Source organism: Aquarana catesbeiana, linkage group LG11 (genome assembly GCF_042186555.1).
Source record: "Aquarana catesbeiana isolate 2022-GZ linkage group LG11, ASM4218655v1, whole genome shotgun sequence".
NCBI classification, from domain to species: domain Eukaryota; kingdom Metazoa; phylum Chordata; class Amphibia; order Anura; family Ranidae; genus Aquarana; species Aquarana catesbeiana.
Window position 1 is genome coordinate 253,910,052 of NC_133334.1, and position 17,550 is coordinate 253,927,601.

Sequence of the window (17,550 nt, forward strand, 5' to 3'; positions counted from 1 at the left end):
ACAGAATAGGAGCCATTAACAGTAACTGACTACATGAATTAATCTTATACATCCAATTAAAACATTGCAGGAGTTTCATAAATTTGGTGCAAGGCTTCCAATTAAATCCACACTGCCAGAATTGCATTGTAAATGCCTTACTGAATCTCCACCAATATAACACTCTTCTGCCATAACAGTTCTCGCATCATGAAACTGGCATATATCTGACCAGGTGAGGCATAGGACATCCACCAACTGGCAATGAAATGGTCAACATTTCCTAGATCGTCACCCTGAATGGATTTTAATGGTAATATCTCTAAGCCAGTGGTTCTCAACGCCACTCCTCAGGACCCACCAACAGGCCAGAATTTAAGTATTACCTTGGGGAGATGCAGACTAGAATACTGCAATCACAGCAGCAAATGATATCACCTGTGATGTATTTCAGTTATCTTGCAAACCTGGCCTGTTAGTGGGTCCCAAGGACAGAAGTCGAGAACCACTGCTCTAAGCTATGCCAAACAAACACTTTGTATGGGCGTGTAATATATGCCAAAATTCATCTTACCTTACGGCTATACACGTCTACTTCATTTTATCAAAAAAACAAAAAAACAAAAAAAACAAAAAAAAAAGCACACGAGTCAAATCTTTTCATTCTGCAACTTTTTATTTTCCTCGGCCGTAAAATAATTCTGTAACAATGAACGACGCACTACATGCTATGAGTGGTGAACATTATGGGACACGATCAGCCCCCCCGTAGCTAAAAGAAGCAGACACAGGTTACACAGAAGAGTGGAGGAGCCCAATGTTTAACCCTTCCATGACTAGAGATCCCTTTTGAACCACACAGGGAGTGTTAGCAGCTAGGTCCCAGGTGCTCCAGTGAAAACGCACATAGTCGTGTTAGTCTGGACAAATTAGAGAGGAGGGGGACAGGCGGCTAGGGATGAAGATGGGACTAGATGAAAACATTCACGGGGTGGCCAGCGACATCATAACACTAAGCCGATCCCCGGCTTCTCCCGGACGGAATGACAAGAAGCCTGCCTGTTGTCGCTGGCAGAATGGGGTTAAGTCACACGTCTCTCTCAGTTCTTCATGGATTCCAACTTTAGTTTGGCAAAGTCTTCAGCCAGTCTGAGCACTTCAGACAGACAAGAGGTATTCCTTCCCGTGGCCTGGGCAGATGTGTCTTTTCCACCTCCCTTCCCGTCTATCAGTTCGGACACTTGTGCCACCCATTCGTTGGCCTTCAGACCTTTGTCAGCGGTTTCCTGCAGATCAGACAGACGATAAATCACATTAAAGACTCTAATCATTTATTTGTTGTACTTCATGCTTTTGTCTCATGTTCAATTACTGGTCAGGAAAAGTAAGGGTCAGTCTGCCCTAAAATATTTCAGTTCTAGGTGGAGACTGGTTGGATGAGCAACTTGCTGGTAATACTTCTGCCTTGGGGGGGGGGGAGCATGTGAGCTGTGACTGACAATGTATACCTTGCTCAAGGCATTTCTTCCACCCACAGCAGCTGAACTAAGCAGTACAGAAAGAAATAAAAGTATAAATCTCTGCAGGTCTGCATTAGAGTGGACCTATTGCTTTGCCTTTCAATTTAAGCTAATGAGAAAACAGTTAAAGGTGGAGCCCTGGTAATGGCCACACCAGGTGGACACTTACCTGAGGAACCTGGCAGAGGCAGGTGATTTTTCCGGCATCATTATCCACACTGAATATTATGGCAGCAGTCTTGGGAGACTGAGACTTCAGCAGTTTCAGAGATTCATTTAGTGCCTGAGAGGAGAAAACACAATAATCAGTGCTCTGATATATCCATTAAGTCGCTCAATAAACAAAAGGATTAGAATACTGACCTTGGCGGATGCTCCGCTCTCCATCTCCAGGATGAGAAGCGATTGGTTGGGGTTCTCCTCTATCAGCTGTTTTGTCTTCTCCAAAACCTGAAGGGCAAAGAACGATATTTAAGGAATATTAAGGAAGCAAGCTGACCGTTTCCTTACTAGGTTGTGCATGAACTGTATGCCAGACTTATTACTTGGGTGTTCTTGTACTGCCAGACAGACATTGTCACAGAAATACTGCCATTTCATATCTGCAAAAAACAAAACCTAGCTTACATATTTTCCTCACCCGTTTCTGGATATCTGCTTTGCCGGCACGGTCAAGGTCATCCATAGTTTTCTTCAAGGCCTTCAGATGTTCCCGGAGCTCATCCTTCTGCCACTGAGAGATGACGGCAGTGGCCAGAGTCTGGGAAAGGACAGAGGGTGAGAGTCTCAACAGAGGGTGAAGGATGACAGAAGCAGAGTGTGAAGAAGAGAGTAAGCGTTTCAGCAGAGAGTGAGGACAGAGGGCAAGGAGGACAAAGAGGTGAGAGTTCCAGAAGAAGGTGAAAGTTCTAGCAGATGGAGGCTGGGAGGTATTAGGATAGAAGGGCAGAGAGTACTGAGATGGGGGTAACGCAGGTCATGAGACTATTATACCTCACTGAGATCTGCTATTTCCTTCTGTACATCCTTGTTGGGCGACGTCTGCTGCTTCACCTTGGCCTCCAGCTGGTTAAGTGCAGCTTTCAGGGCCTCCTGTCTGCGCACAGCCTGTGATGAATAATAACAGTCAGTGTGATCTTATGTTGTATTGTTGTTTACTGCCACTGGCAATCTGTGCTAACTCACCTTCTGTGCCTCAGCCCCAGTAACTGCCACTATCCTGCGGATTCCTTTAGCAATGGCTTCTTCAGTGACAATGACGAAAGTTCCAGCATGGCCAGAGTTTTGGAGATGCCTGGAAGGATAACACTGGTGGTTGGAATACAAGTTTGCATAACTACAAGAACCAAACTTCCAGCCACTGATGTTGCATATTGAAGCTTAGTTAAAAAAAAAAAAAAAAAAAAATAATGACGTGTTACTTGGTATAAAGGAAATGTTGCATACTATCACAAGAGTTGAATGTAAAAAGTTTGTTCTATATACAAAGTTCATGTATGGCCAGCGAACCTCAAAACCATGAACCCCATACTCCATGCTCTGTGCTCAGCATCATATTGGTTACTCCTTGTTCTGTTTCCCCCATAAATTCTGATCATGCCTGGAGGTAAGGGGGGGGGGGGGGGGGGGGGGGTTCAGGGGTGGGTTGGAAAGGAATATTAGAAATGTCTCATCCTGAGTTAGGGCAGCTTGACACAAAAGCTACTTACGTTCCTCCACAGAACTCCACTGATGTGACTGAACCAGCTGGACTTGAGGGGTCAGCCAGGAGGTCCTCCACAGGAATGCCCACAGACACCACACGGACAGGATCAGGATAGGTCTCATCAAACACAGCACGCAGGCCTTGAATGGCTTTAGCAGCTGCCAGTGGGCAATCCAATGCATAGACTGTCTGCAGAAAATAATGTACCAGTTATTGATCAGTGATGGGAGGGATAGGGAGACAAGGTGGCAAGGTGGTTCAGCGACCCCAAAGACCCTTATTGATCAGTTACTCCAGGAACTCTGTTTAGGTCATGGCCTGTGGGTTTTTATTTTTTAAAGTTACTAAAATTTTTCCATACAACAGAAAAAAAGATACAATAAAGTCAACATAAGATAATACCTACGTTGACAGGACTTGGTTTATCAGTAGAGGGAGTAAAGCCATGTGAAGACCAAGGCATCTTTTACATGGGCAGCAAGGGGGAGGTAAAAAAGACAGTTGAGTTGTTTTTTCACCACCACCAACCACTAATCTAAAGAAGGGTTGGTACACATGCCACAGTCGCAAAGCTGCAACAAATTTACCTTGGCTTATTGAATTTGAGAGGCAGCACCACCTGTCAAACTTCCCTTTTGGAATTAATGAGAGTGAGCTGTAACAAGACAACCTACCCACCCATATTGTATGAAACATCTGGAAACTGGCCTTTTTTGGAGTATAGTAATCCTTTCCATAAAGCAGATTTTGTCACTTAGTGCCCATTTGGCTACTGGGGGTCGTTTGGTGGCTTTCCAGTATTTAGGGATCATGCTCTGATCACATTCAGTAAATGAGGCATCACTGATTTGTTGTATTTGGAAGCTGGCATTTATCTATTGTAAAATTGCTTTCAGAGATTATAGTATTGAGATTTACAAGGAAAAACGATTGGCGTGTTGGATGTACTGAGAGGTTATGAGATAAAATTAGAAAGTCTGTGGGAACCAATTAAAAAAATGTAGCAATATAGAAGAGCAGAGGGCAAGCTGGGGCACTGGTGGGGGTGATAAGGATTGCCACACTCACTTTGTTCTCTTGGATCAGTTTGTCTGCAATCTCTTCAGCTTGACGGATTTCCAGAGTGGTCATGGCACCTTTAGCTGTAAAATCGAATCTCAGCCTGTCAGGGGCAACTAGAGATCCCCTCTGGTCAGCCTCTCCGAGTACAGAGCGTAAGGCGAAGTTCAGAATGTGGGTGGCTGTATGGTTGCTCATGATTGGGCGTCTCCTTGGCTGAGGAACGAGGAAACAGGTGACGTGACTGAATGGTACAGGATTCACCCTATAGTAACAAGGTTCAGGCAGGAGCCAGCACTCACCTCATCAACATAGAGATGTACACGATCCCCAACTTTTAAGGTTCCATACACAGTCCCTATATGGAGAATATAACCACCTCGTACTTGTGTATTCCTGACCGTAAACTCTGTTTTCTGCAGAAGAATGTATAAAAAAAAATAAAAAAATTTAGAGTGTGTGTTTCATTTATCAAAGTGTCGAACATCAGACTGTGTTGGCCCACAGCAGACAAATTTAGACTTTCCAGCCACAACATTCTGATGAGTAGATTCTGACTGTTGACTATGGGGATGTACAGATCCCAGTCTGCCTCAACTGAGAGCTACTCACATAGGAGAGGGTATAGAAGGGACACAGCAAAGTAAGACACAATTTGCAGCCATCACAGCTCAGATGGTGTTATATAAGCAAAGTCTGTTAAAAAAAGAAATGTCAGGGAGAACACTCTAATACAGACTCACATCTTCACTGGTATCATCTTCTCGGACCATATATCCCTCATCAAAAGTCTGTCCGCCTTGTTCAGCGTAGAAGCAAGTCTTGTCCAGGACGATGCCACATTCCTGCCCTGTGCTGACCTCATCCACAAAGGTCTTCTCTCTGCGGATCGCCTTCACTGTGCCCAGCACACTTTCAAACTCTGAGAGGACATAATATCATCAGATCATTATATGCACCTTCACACACAAGATTTACATTATCCTTCATCTGCCAAGTTTTCTTCAGAGTTTGCTAGGGGCCCCATGAGAGCAGTGGCAGATTGACCACCGATGTGAGCAATGGGATCAATTCTACACTGACCACTAAACATGGGGGTCTTGCAGGGGTGCCATCACCGACCACCATTATAAGGGGTCACTTCCACACTTGACCATCACCAACTTACTGATCACACTTATGTACTATACCAGGAGCTGTAGATCTAAGAATTTTAGCAAAGGTTCCCCAAGACCTGAAAATTATTTCAAGGGCTCCCACAGTTGAAAAGGTTGAGAAAAGACATGGAACCCTCCCACCAAGAAGATGCCACTAGAGCACCAGACACGCATCTTACCGTAGACACCCTCAGAATTAGATTTGTAGTTGTATTTCGGGGAATCGTCCGTGGGTGCCAGGCCCTGGGAGCGCAGCTCCTCAATGGCATAAATATCAAGCATCAGAAAGTCCTCATCTCCAGCCCCCTTCCCCTGAGATTTCAGCTGAAACAGGACAAGGAGAGGTCAGTCAAAGAATACAAATTAGAGAAAAGGCAACATACGTTTAAGAGCATACGTGAATGGCCAAGAAAATGCAACTGTGGGGTCAGGTCAATACTGCAGCGTAAAGTCCCAGAGATAGGGAGGAGCTACAATAAGACCCACACATGGAGGGGCGTTATATTAACTTATCACAGTCTTACAGGGGAGAGAAAAAAAAAGTTGATGGAACATGGATAACAAACACAGTATAGTATATGGGCTACCTGAGCAGCTTTCCTCTCATCTTCAAAGCCCTCCATATCCACCTTCAGACCACGCTCTTCTGCTATTAGACCTGTCAGATCCACTGGAAAACCATATGTGTCATACAGCAGCCATGCTGTGTCACCTAGTGAGTGGACAATGGGGATAAAAAAAAAATTAAATAATTTTAGTAATTCCTATAGCACACACACACGTGCTGTACAGAAGAGAACACTGAGCAATTTGCCTATGGATGGCCAGTGACAGGAAAGCACAGCCTCTGCAGGATACAAATGCACACAGAGAAAGCCTGGAGACTGTATAACCTCAAAATAGTATTCCTGTTGGGAAATGAATGATGTACTCTGGGGGCACCACTAATATTAAATGTAGAATATACCAGTGGAGAAATAATAGGCCAACATATGGCTGCCAGTGCATGCTGGCACTTGTAGTTTTTGGATATCTACTATTTTGCAAGCTGCTAAATTTCTAAAGTGTACTCCCTTGTGATTCCTTCACCCCATCTTCTGGGAAGAGGCAGAAGGGTCCCCTCTCACCTGGGATGATCTTATTCTCTGCCAAGCTTTGGATTTTCCTGTCCAGGATGCGACGCCCTCTGGTGAGTGTTTTCAGGAATTGCGTCTCCTCCTCATTGACGATATCCTTCACCATATCGGGGTCTTTCCTGAGCTCAGGGAAAGCGTTTCCCTATAAAAAAGGGCAGAGTGTGAAAGGAGAGCATACACAGCACTACTGAAGAATGGTACCAGCCAGAAAATGATACAGATATTATTTAGGTATGAATCCAATATGGCCAACAAGTTTCCATACAAGATCATTGTAACAAGAACCAAATACAAGAATAACTTTTTTTTTACCGGTCAGGCTGTATTCATGAAATTCTGGTTTCCGTTTACTCTCCTTATCCTGACATTCCAGCCCGTCATCTGATAATTTATAAAAACTGTGCATAGCATCACTTACCAGCGAGTCGACGACCACGTCAACCAGAGTAGCAAAGAATCCTTTAGAAGCGTTAAGTTTTTCATGAGCGTAGCGGACAGCTCGGCGGAGGATACGACGCAGGACATAACTACAGAGAGAAAAAAAAAAAATAATAAGCTCCGATAATGATAAACTAAAAGGTTACCTTGTTAAGTAGGTCTATAGACTGATATCCTATAGCCAGGACTCTTACCCGCGCCCAGTGTTGTCAGGTCGTCCACCATCAGCCAGTGCCACAGTGATTGTTCTGGCATGGTCAGCGAGCACTCTGTATGCCATGTCAATGCCATCTTCATCCTCAGCACCCACCTTTCCAGAATAAGGACGGGCTCCAGTGCCCTGTGATGACAGAATATTGATCACATCATGCAAGTGATACAAACAAGGGGTTAGGTAGGGTCAGTGTGATGGGGCTTTAGGGCAGATTTTGCTCAAAATGGTTGGAATGCTACTAGTGCCAGGCTACAATCACTGAAAGTCAAGGTGTTATGATACAGAGATTAAGTGTTGCCAGAGCATTTCACACTGCACCATTATCCAGGCAACTGATGACAGAAGGAGTCATAAATTTTTTATCAATAACTCCCATACACTGTTAGCAGGTTTGAAATCATGCGAAGTTCAGCTGAATTCGCATGATTTCAAACCAGCATTTCAGTCATACTTTGGGGAGATTTGACAGACATCTGTGCAGGTTCATGCACAGATGTTTATTGAAAAATTGCCCCTGAAGTCCCCAAAAGTGCAGAAAATACTTTTGGGAAGCGGTGAGGTGGATGGCGCCATTGCCGGCAATAGGCTCTGATTTGGCATGCGATTTGACGTGTAAAGTTGCATGTCAAATCAGCCCGATGTGAACGTGGGCTTATGGTGGGACACATGCAAATTAATCTTCAGACATGGCTGTGCAAGAGACATACCTTCTGGATGGCCTCAAAGTATGGAACGAAGAGGTCAGTGTCATAGTTGGACATTTTGTTCTGCAGTACAGATACCAGTCTCTCCAGACCCATGCCGGTATCAATGCTCTTCTTGGGCAGGGGTTTCAGGCTTCCATCACTCTCCCTACAAAAGTCGGATGGTGAAAAGGTGGCACCTGGTGTGACTACTGCATTGTATTCTGTAGGGCAGTGCAATCATATATTAATGGTATACAATGAGGAAGAGTACAAGCAAGACACTTGATACAAGAAGAAAAAGCTGGAAAGTCCAAAACACTGGCAACTTTATTGTTCTGGACAGACAAGCAAAGATTTTCCCCAACCTCTAACGAGTTTCTTTATGTTCTCTACAATTTAGCCCAGGTTTGTGGATGGATTGTGTTTAAGAGGAAGATGCATCAGGCAGGGACTCTATTCTTGATTTTAGCGTTTGAACTTTCCTGGCTTTCTCATTCCTAGATTAATGTGACTTATGGGGCATAGGGCACGCCTCTGTTAGCATCAAGCACCCAGGTCTCCAAGAGGAAAATGACCTAGCTTTTGGGAGAAGTGCACTCTGCATTTAAGTTTAAAGGTACTTGATAGATTGGGACACACTAACATTGCCAAAAAGTTCAATTAAAGCATGTGAAATTTGCCAAGAGGTTTTGGTTCTACTCCTTCACAATTTTAAGTTGTGACTTTAATAATAGGGTTCTTTCCCTGCTCTTGAGCTTATTAAGCAAGGAGGTGACTGTGCCAAGATTCAGGAGCAATCCATCACATTTCATTAAAAGTGTCAGTCCACCCGAAACCAAAATCTGTGTTTAGTGGATGGTGGAGAGTTAAAGTGACTGATGCTCATTAAAGATGTTGTAAAAAGAGAGTGAATACTCTGCAGTCCCGGGATTGTTGCACAATCCCTCCTCCTTGGCCGACTTCTACACAAGCTGTCCCTTTCCTTCAGTCCATCATGAATGGGGCTGCCAGACCCATCCACTTCACCAACTGCTCGGGGTCCACCACACCACTCTGCCAATCACTCCACTGACTTCTGATCCCCCACTGAATAAAACAAAGTACTAACCCCAACATATCATCCACAACTCAGCCGTAAGCTACAATCACTAGCTTCATCTCAAAATATCACACAAACCATCAATTTCACTCACTCCTCCCAATACCTTCTGCTCTCTAGCTCCCTCATTACCACCTCCCAAGTTGGTCTCCAGGACTTCTCCAGAGCCCCTCCTATCCTCTGGAACTCCCTACCTCTGTAAGGCAATCCATGAAAACTAATCTCTTCTCTGCCTGCACATAACAGAGCTTTTACTTTCTCCCATCCCTCACAGTTATATTTTGCATCACCTGCCCCTTGCTTTTAGATTGTAAGCTCTCACGAACAGGTCCCTCATAACACTATTGCCTAGAATTCTTCAGCAGCCAAAACACTTTCAAGAGTGTCTCATGCCTGGTCCCCCTTAAGAGATAGGGTTACATCAACCAGCCATGTACCATGCCCTGTAGTGATATAGGCTGTCAAAATGACCCAAGAGGGACCAGAAATCCTACAAAACTGGAAGGGTGTAGGAGGCTAAAGAATTTTCAGTCAGAGCAAAGATTGGCAGCAGAATGGCTATTAATTGACCATTATGAGGGGTTCCCACCATCCTAGTGCCAAGTTCCCAGGTCTGTGTACCTGCTGTGCCCATTATGAGCAGTTATCCCAGGTCTGTATACCTGTTGCTCCGATTGTAAGGGGTGCCCACCATCCATGTGTGTAGTTCCTGGGTCTGAACACCTGCTGTGCCCATTATGAGAGGAGCCCACCATCCCTGTGCTGGGGTCCTGGGTCTGCACACCTGCTGTGCTCATTAGCATTGGTACTCACTATCCCTGCACAAGGTCTGTACACCTGCTGGGTAAATAGAGCCTTGCCTAGTGAGACTGAAAACTGGATTCTAATGAATCGCCCCTTGCCTGCCTGCAGCTCGTGTCTCCTTGGTGAATGCTTAGGAAGGACAGGACCTGCCAGTATGTTCTAGAGATGGGAGAGCTCCCCAAGTCTAATCTCAGAGCTCTTTTTAGTCTCCTGTGTTTTACCTGTTAAATTGGATGAACACAAGATTCCAGATTTCCAGCACATTGGGGTCGTCCATGTTCACCAAGTGGGCTGCATCCCGGCCACCGATGCGGTCAAAGTGCATTTCACTACAAGGTCCACAGGGGCCGGTATCCCCCATTTCCCAGAAGTTGTCCTTCATGCTGCCTGGCAATATTCTCCCCTCGGGTAGGCTGGATGAAGACATCATACATTAAAAGAGCCCTAGAAATGTTGGTCAGTGATTACCATGCACAATATGATATATATGTATGAATGAGATATAAATCTTACCCCAGGTTCAGCCAGATCTGTTTACACTCCAGATCAGGTTCAAGGCCAGCAGCCTCATTGCCCCCAAAATAAGTGACGTACAGACGATCAATGTCAATGCCGAACTCCTTAGTGAGAAGGTCCAGTGCCATTTTACATGCCAGCTCCTGCAGGGGGCAGTAAAGTGTTACTACAAGACAGACCTCGTCTTACCCGCACATGTCACAGACAGCGTCACCTTGAAGTAGTCACCGAAGGACCAAGAGCCCAACATCTCGAAGAAAGTGTGATGGTAGACATCCTTCCCCACATCGTCCAGGTCATTGTGCTTCCCCCCAGCTCGGATACACTTCTGCGTGTTGGCTGCTCGGTTCAGTTTGGCCATGGGATGAGACGGGTCGATGGTGTTCAGGAAGATCGGCTTGAACTGCAGAAGAGAGGATGTTAGAAGACGGACAGGAGAGGGACACAGCTGTCTAGGACATGCAAGATCCTCATGCGTTAGGGGCAGACGTTATGCGTCAAACTGAATTTTGCCTTTTTTCTCCGACAGCAAATCAAACAACTGATTGGCTTCTATGTCATGATCACACGAAAACTCCACTTTTACCTCCATTTTCTATAAGGTCTCATTTACACGACAATATAGCATATGCCCGTGTGGTAGTGCACAGGTGTCCAATGCAGGCAGTCCCATTCATGTCAACTGGCATGCAGTAGCTGTACAGACAGTCGGTGCTCCCAATCTGACAGCGGCACGGCCCCAAATGCAGAGCGTGTGGGTTCCAGGTCGGCCATGCACCTACGTGGCTGTCAAATTGGGAGCTGTGGCTGTGTCCGTGCCCAATTGACATAAATGGGGATGTACGATCACCTGTGCATCCACAAGTGTGCAAACACAGCCCTTACATAGACATATGCTATAGTACACCCATGTGAAGGAAGCCTAAACCTCCAACATTTGTCAAAACCCCATCAATGACAGTGACACTGCTACCTCCAAAACGATGATCATGTCACCCATGCTGCAGCACCTCAGAACGCCAATGTGAGAGTGTCCCAATTTCTGAACCTGGGAGGGAGCTTTATTGTGCTTTAACCCCTTCACGCCGACCTAATCAGTCCCACTGGATTGGGCTTTTTTCCATGGTGTTGCATATTTGCGTATTTCCCTTTGTGCTGGGAGTGCGCCGCACAGCACGCTCCCAGCACAGAGACCGGGGTCTCACGGGTCGTACTAACGATCGGAACCTGAAACTCCCGATTCCTCTAGCCAAAATTTTCATTTTGGATAGAATAAGGGAGCCTTATAACCCCTGTCATATTTTTCTGCTATCTGTGCCCCCATTGCGGGGATTTTTCTTCACTTACTGTCCCATAGCCAAACAGGAAGTGAGGGGAAATCCCTGCAAAATTAAAGGAATTCCTTTGGATCCCCCCAGATCACCAGAACTAGTGTCGCCATTGGAATATTTCCCCTCCCCTATCACTTTTGTGGGGACAATCCAAAATTTGGGAATTTTTTACTTTCAATGATAATGGTAAACAGGACAAATAGAGTGGATGAATCTCCCTAATGGGGGACACATACAGCAATAGAACCTGACAGGGGGTCTAATCCCTCTCCAAAAAAAAAGTTTTGCCTTTAGTTAAAAAAAATCATTTTGATTGGTTTGATCTAGGTCAGTTCCATGGTTCGTGTTGGGGTCAAGGTCAGTATTTTTTTTCTTTTTAAACAAAAAACACAGCAAAATGCGCACTATTGTTTTTGGGCAGTACTATGGGTAGATACACATACGAGGTTTTGCTGTGATCGTCCCGAGCAGGAGGTTTTTCTTTGGTGGAAGGTTATGGTAGTAGCAAAAATACAGCTAGTTTAGGGCCAGCCCCCCCCCCCCCCCCCCCCCAAAAAAAAAACACTGGGAGATATCCATGATTATTTACCACCAAATGAAATCCCAATCTGTTCTGTCGCGTTTCCCCTGAAAATAAGCCCAGGTCTTATTAATTTTGGCAACAAAAGACACAGTAGGGCTTATTTTCGGGGTAGGTCTTTACCTGCATGTTAGGAATCCCCAGTGTGAACCGAGTTAAAATGCTTGTAAAACTCTATAATCCACTCTAGTACAGTAGTCTATAACGTAAAATGTGTGCGTTTCTGTAATACAATTGTGCCAAATAATTTTGTTGTAGCGCAGCTCCCGTGACCCACCAGAGCGCTCTTCCCTGCTCCGAGCACTGCAGGGGGGGGGGCTGTAGTAGAGTGGATTATAGGACTACAAGCATTTTAAACTAGGGCTTATTTTCGGGGTAGGGCTAATATTGCAGCCCTCACGCAAAATAACAGTAGATCTTATTTTCAGGGTAGGTCTTATTTTTGGGGGAAACACAGTATGTACGGTTTTACTAACACATGTCAAAGTTGAAAAATTGTGCTTAGGCATTAAGATTTGGTTTTACCCTTAGGCATGAATGGGGTTAAAGAAAACACACATAGGAGTCAAGGTACTCATTGCCTTCCTACAGATATTCAAATCTGACACAAGTCCCACAATGCATTTCTCCAGCAACTCTGTGCACAGGGTAGGGGGCAACTGAGAAATAACTTGTACTGTACTAGGAAAGGGGAACTCAAGTCACCAGTTTACACACCACTTCTCTATGGTTAAAAAAATAAACACACGCACGCAAAAATTCTCAAGGTGATGAGTTTGAAACAGCGAAAAATCCGAAAAGAATGAAAAAAGTAAAATACAAAATAAAATAATGTTTTTGAACAGAACAAACCAATCATTTGACACCCTCAGATGTAAAAGTATAACGTGTGTTGAACTGGCCACTTGTAGTTTCAATCGGAAGCCCACATGGCAGGGTGACACCACAAGACCAGAGCTGGAAGACAAGGACAGAGCGTTGTCACCCAATATCAGGCATTGCCTAAACAAAGACCTTCATGGCAGGATCACCAGAGATTTTATTGAAAGCTGCTGCCTTTCAAAGGGTTAAAACAGGCAGTGAGGAGGCAACATGTCATTCCCCAGCTGCCTGTCAACTGCCCTCTGGAAAGTGATCCAATTCAGTGCGACATCCAACAGGGAGCTGTGCGATGCACTGAAATACTTTACTTTAACTTTATTTGTAGTGTCACTTCATTCAGATGTCCACACAGCGATGCTCCGCAGAGGGCGACATGCGGTGCCATCCAGTGTGATTTGGAAAACAGCAGCATGACACCGCACTGCATGTGCCCTAGCAGTGATCTGCATTTTCTTCTGCAGAAATAAAACACGGGTCACAACATGTAGGGTGAGCCGACCCTTACAATAATCTTATGTCAATGATTGAGATTTTAGTGAATAAAGAAATAAAAATCAGATCAGCCATAGTGATCAGAGAATAGATGATGGCTCAGGTGTGATCTGACGGTGCTCCATGATGGATTCTTTTTTTTTTCCTCTTCCTAAAATGCAACAGGCCAAGTGCACATAATAGGGGAATGAGGGAGAGGAAGTAAGGCAGGATCCCATATCTGGGGGGCGGGCTGGAGCAGTGACCAGTAAAGGATTCCTCACCCCGAGATCTGATCACCACAGATGTCGTCAGTGAGATCAGATTCTGAGGAGTTATTTTAAGTTGCTGCATTCCTCTGAACACGGTCTGCCTCCATCCCTCATCTGCAAACCCTTAACACCCCCCCCCCCCCCCCCCACCGATCTCATAAATCAGCAAATAACCTACAGTGAATAGGGGGGAGGGGGGGGTGATGTGTCATGTGCAGTAAACTATAGCAACCCAATATTACTATACTGCAGCCAGATCGGTGGGGAAGGTCTGGGGATCTGTGATGGGTCTGCAGAGGCAGCGAAGGGTTGAAGCTGCTCAGAATCAGCACATGGACAGAGTGCTGGAAAATGCTGAGTAAGGACAAGGAGGGGGAGGAGTGCTGTGTCATGGAGGCTGCAGATATGACTTAGTGTGGGCGGGGCTTTTAAACACAACCACAGCCAAACATAAATCGGCGTTTGAGAGGAAGATAAGCAAGAAATACAACGTACAGAGCTGGTTATCATACAGCCCTGCTGGACACACACCTTTCAACAGTTGGTCAATCTGACCATAAAATTAAAAAAAAAAAAAAAAAAAAAAAAAAAAAAAAGTTAAATACGAATAAATAAAACACTAAACCAAAACGACTCAATCCTCACGGCACCCCAGAGGATAGATATATTAGTGTTTACACATTTTAGTTACTGTATTTATATCACTCATAACAAAAAGAGAAAAAAAAAATCTGAGCTGTTTGAGGACACCACAAATGTGTTAGTTATTTGTACCTGAACATGCATTTTTTTTTTTTTAATCAGTAAACATACTTTTAGGCTCCATTCACACTTGAGCGCACTGGAATTGCGGGCAGAATCTCGCAATTGTGCCCGTGATTCCAGAATTGCGTCAAATCACAGGACGCGTTTCCGATGCCATTATTTCTTAATGGCACCCCAAACACTGTGTGATTTTGCTGCCATTGTTGAGCGACAAAACACGCTAAATTCGTGGCAAAAAATGCAGAATGGGCCTGGCCCGGTGCCAAATTTTGGTACGTGAGCTTCTTTGTAGCGGAGGGAGGCTCATTCAAACGAATGGTGCCGCTCCAAAAAGTGCCACAAAAACACACACACAAAAAAGCTAAAAACAAAGCTCAGGGCAGCAGGTGTTGCTGCAGAATGCTTAGGTGTGAATGGAGTCTGGGGCCTGGTTCAGATCATCCCACACAATAAAATACAGCTTTTTACCATGCGGGCTGCTGTGAGCTCCGGCAGGGATTGGTTCAATGCGAGTTTTGCAGCGGTATGTGGTTTACTTTTCTTCATTTTTTTTTTTCTTCTTTTTTTGAAGTGTCTCAGACACATTCCATACACATCTCTGTACAGCAGCATGGCGAGTTGCAGTGATGTGGTGCCATCCAACTCACTGCAGCACAACGTGGCACGTAGTCCACTGCACATCACACCAGCGTGTAAATGGGGCACAAAGAAAACAATTGTTTCCTACGTAACCTAGCGGATATTGTTGTTTATCCAGTGGTGAAAAATACTGCAACGTAATCCACTGTCTCTCACCGCACTGAAGACAATATAATTTAATGAAATGTCATCGATATTTAAATTGTTTTTTTTTTTTTTTTTTTTAAATAAAACAAAACATGAACAGTGCGATGTGTCGTGGTTGGCGCTGCTGTCAGACAAACCGCACACCGGCTGTTGCGTTCTAACCCGTTTTTGCCACCTGACACTAAGGGCTCGTTCAAACGTTTGCTCACCATTGCCGCCCCACTGAAAAGCGATCCACTACATTTGACAGGTGATGAGGAGGCGATATTTCCCCATTTTTCACTGCCTGTTTTAACCCCAAAAATGCCGACCCACAGTGCTGCAAACTTGTGTATTTCAGGAGGTCACAGCCCCTATTCATTGGAATGGGTTGCGCTTGGTACCACCCATCAATGCCGTTTAATTTTTGCTGCGGCTGTGGAACAAAGGCTTTATGGCCGTGCCATGTGTACAGCCCGAGCAGCAGCATCTCCTTGTTGAGGTTGGCAGTAAAACGGCGGCTTGACTACCCGCTTGTATTGCTCCCCAGATGCCCATGTGAATGAGTCCCATCATTGACCTGAATTAAGCCCTGGTGTAACTAGTTATCTTTTTTTTCCCCCATTGCAGACTTCTCCCATAGATACAATGTATCTTTTTCTCCTGACAATGGAGGATCAGTACAGGGGCGGGATTTAACAGTAACGACCACTGTGATCGTCCATCACAATGATTATCATTCAGGATTTATATAGAACCAACAGTCTGCACAGCACTTATATATAAAAGGGAGACACTACAGTTACAAAACAATACAATAAAAAGAGGGTTAAGAAGGCACGGTTCATAAGAGCTTACAATCTAATGGGGTGGGGCAAGTGATCATAGGCTGACCCTACCAGTTACTAATTGTTACTCTGAGACCAGGAGAGATCAGTGATAAGCCCAATCACTGCGCTGGGGGGCGCACAATCAAGTGTACTTCCAGCACTAACACATTTGCTGAGTCTTGGAAGAAAGCCGACTTCCATAATGCTGAATTTCTTGGTGACATCGTCATTGTTGGACATCTCTCCTGATGATCCGGGTGACACCCCGGCTAAGAAAAGTCTGCACTAAGCTAACAGTGTTGTCAGCAGAGGCGGTACATCCTCCGTCCCACAATGCAATGGTCAGAGCAGCCAATCAGCAGCCCCGGACACTCCCACCTGACAGCATGCTCATTACTATGCAAACACCGACCAAAGAAAAGTCATTATACAGGAGGATGTGGGTGGAGCTGGAGGAACATTAAGACCCCGCTGACATCTGATATTAGGGGGAACCGGCGTCCCCTCACACCTCAGCCTGTTCAACCAATGAGGGTCCGGCATGGATCCCGACACCCTGCGATGTGCACACCACTAGAGATTACCTCTGGCCACCCCTCCCCCATACAATGTTATGTGCTGCAGATCGTACCTGGTTCATGCCGGCGTTGGCGAAGAGCAGGGTGGGGTCATCCAGGGGGACGACGGCCGAGGAGTGCACATAGGTGTGCGCATTCTGCTTGAAGAAGTCGATGAACTTCTCCCGGATGGCGGCGGCGCTCAGTGGTGTCGTCATGGTGACCTGAGATGGAGAACAGTATATGTGAGGACTTACCTCCAGATACCCAGCGCCCCCCCCCCCCCCCACAGAACACACCAACACCCATACCCCCTCAGAACACCCCCACATACCCTCTCCCCCAACAAAAAGACCCCCACATACCCCTCACCCCCAAAAGAACACACCGCCCCCACAAAACATAATACCCCCTCCCCCAGACAACATAACACTGGGGGGAGGGGGGGGGGGTAATGACTCCCTCCCTCAGGGGTAAATACTTTTTACTGCAAGGTAAGTGACAGCGGTCATTCATCTCCTCCCGCTCCCTCTGTCACTCTATTTGCCCCCTTTCTATGTATTCTCCCCTCTCACCTGCCCCGGATTCTTTCCCTCACACGTTTTCTGCTCACTGAGCGGCACTGACACCTCAGACTCCGCCCCTCCCACCGATTGGACGCCGGGCGCCGTCTGCCGCTTCTAATTGCCTGAATCGGCTGTCACTCCCCGGGAGCGAGGCTGCGGCTGATGCAACTAAAAGCAAGGCGGGTCACATGATCGGGGGGCGGGGAAAGGGGAGGACC

The 17,550-nt window shown here is 45.7% G+C and overlaps 1 protein-coding gene across 1 annotated transcript; it reads right to left on the minus strand.

The window, feature by feature from the left end:
- Positions 1-636: 636 nt before the first annotated feature.
- Positions 637-17,496, minus strand: AARS1 (alanyl-tRNA synthetase 1). The gene is made up of 21 exons (XM_073605661.1): positions 17,342-17,496; positions 16,841-16,990; positions 10,528-10,716; positions 10,311-10,456; positions 10,019-10,210; positions 7,916-8,060; positions 7,189-7,334; positions 6,975-7,083; positions 6,548-6,698; positions 6,008-6,132; positions 5,600-5,744; positions 5,007-5,185; positions 4,566-4,679; positions 4,273-4,479; positions 3,209-3,393; positions 2,685-2,793; positions 2,493-2,606; positions 2,140-2,259; positions 1,863-1,949; positions 1,669-1,782; positions 637-1,265 (listed from the first exon to the last, which is right to left on the minus strand). The coding sequence occupies exons 2-21, from the start codon at positions 16,982-16,984 to the stop codon at positions 1,080-1,082; spliced, it is 2,907 nt and encodes a 968-aa protein (XP_073461762.1). The 5' UTR covers positions 16,985-16,990; positions 17,342-17,496; the 3' UTR covers positions 637-1,079.
- Positions 17,497-17,550: the final 54 nt, after the last annotated feature.

Excerpts from the sequence above, each read along its gene's own strand:
- AARS1 (XM_073605661.1), bottom strand. The coding sequence starts at position 16,984 with ATGACGACACCACTGAGCGCCGCCGCCATCCGGGAGAAGTTCATCGAC. Across the intron at positions 10,457-10,527 it reads CCTTCGGTGACTACTTCAAG|GAGCTGGCATGTAAAATGGC; the intron begins GTGACGCTGTCT and ends TGCCCCCTGCAG. Across the intron at positions 2,260-2,492 it reads AAATAGCAGATCTCAGTGAG|ACTCTGGCCACTGCCGTCAT; the intron begins GTATAATAGTCT and ends GTCCTTTCCCAG.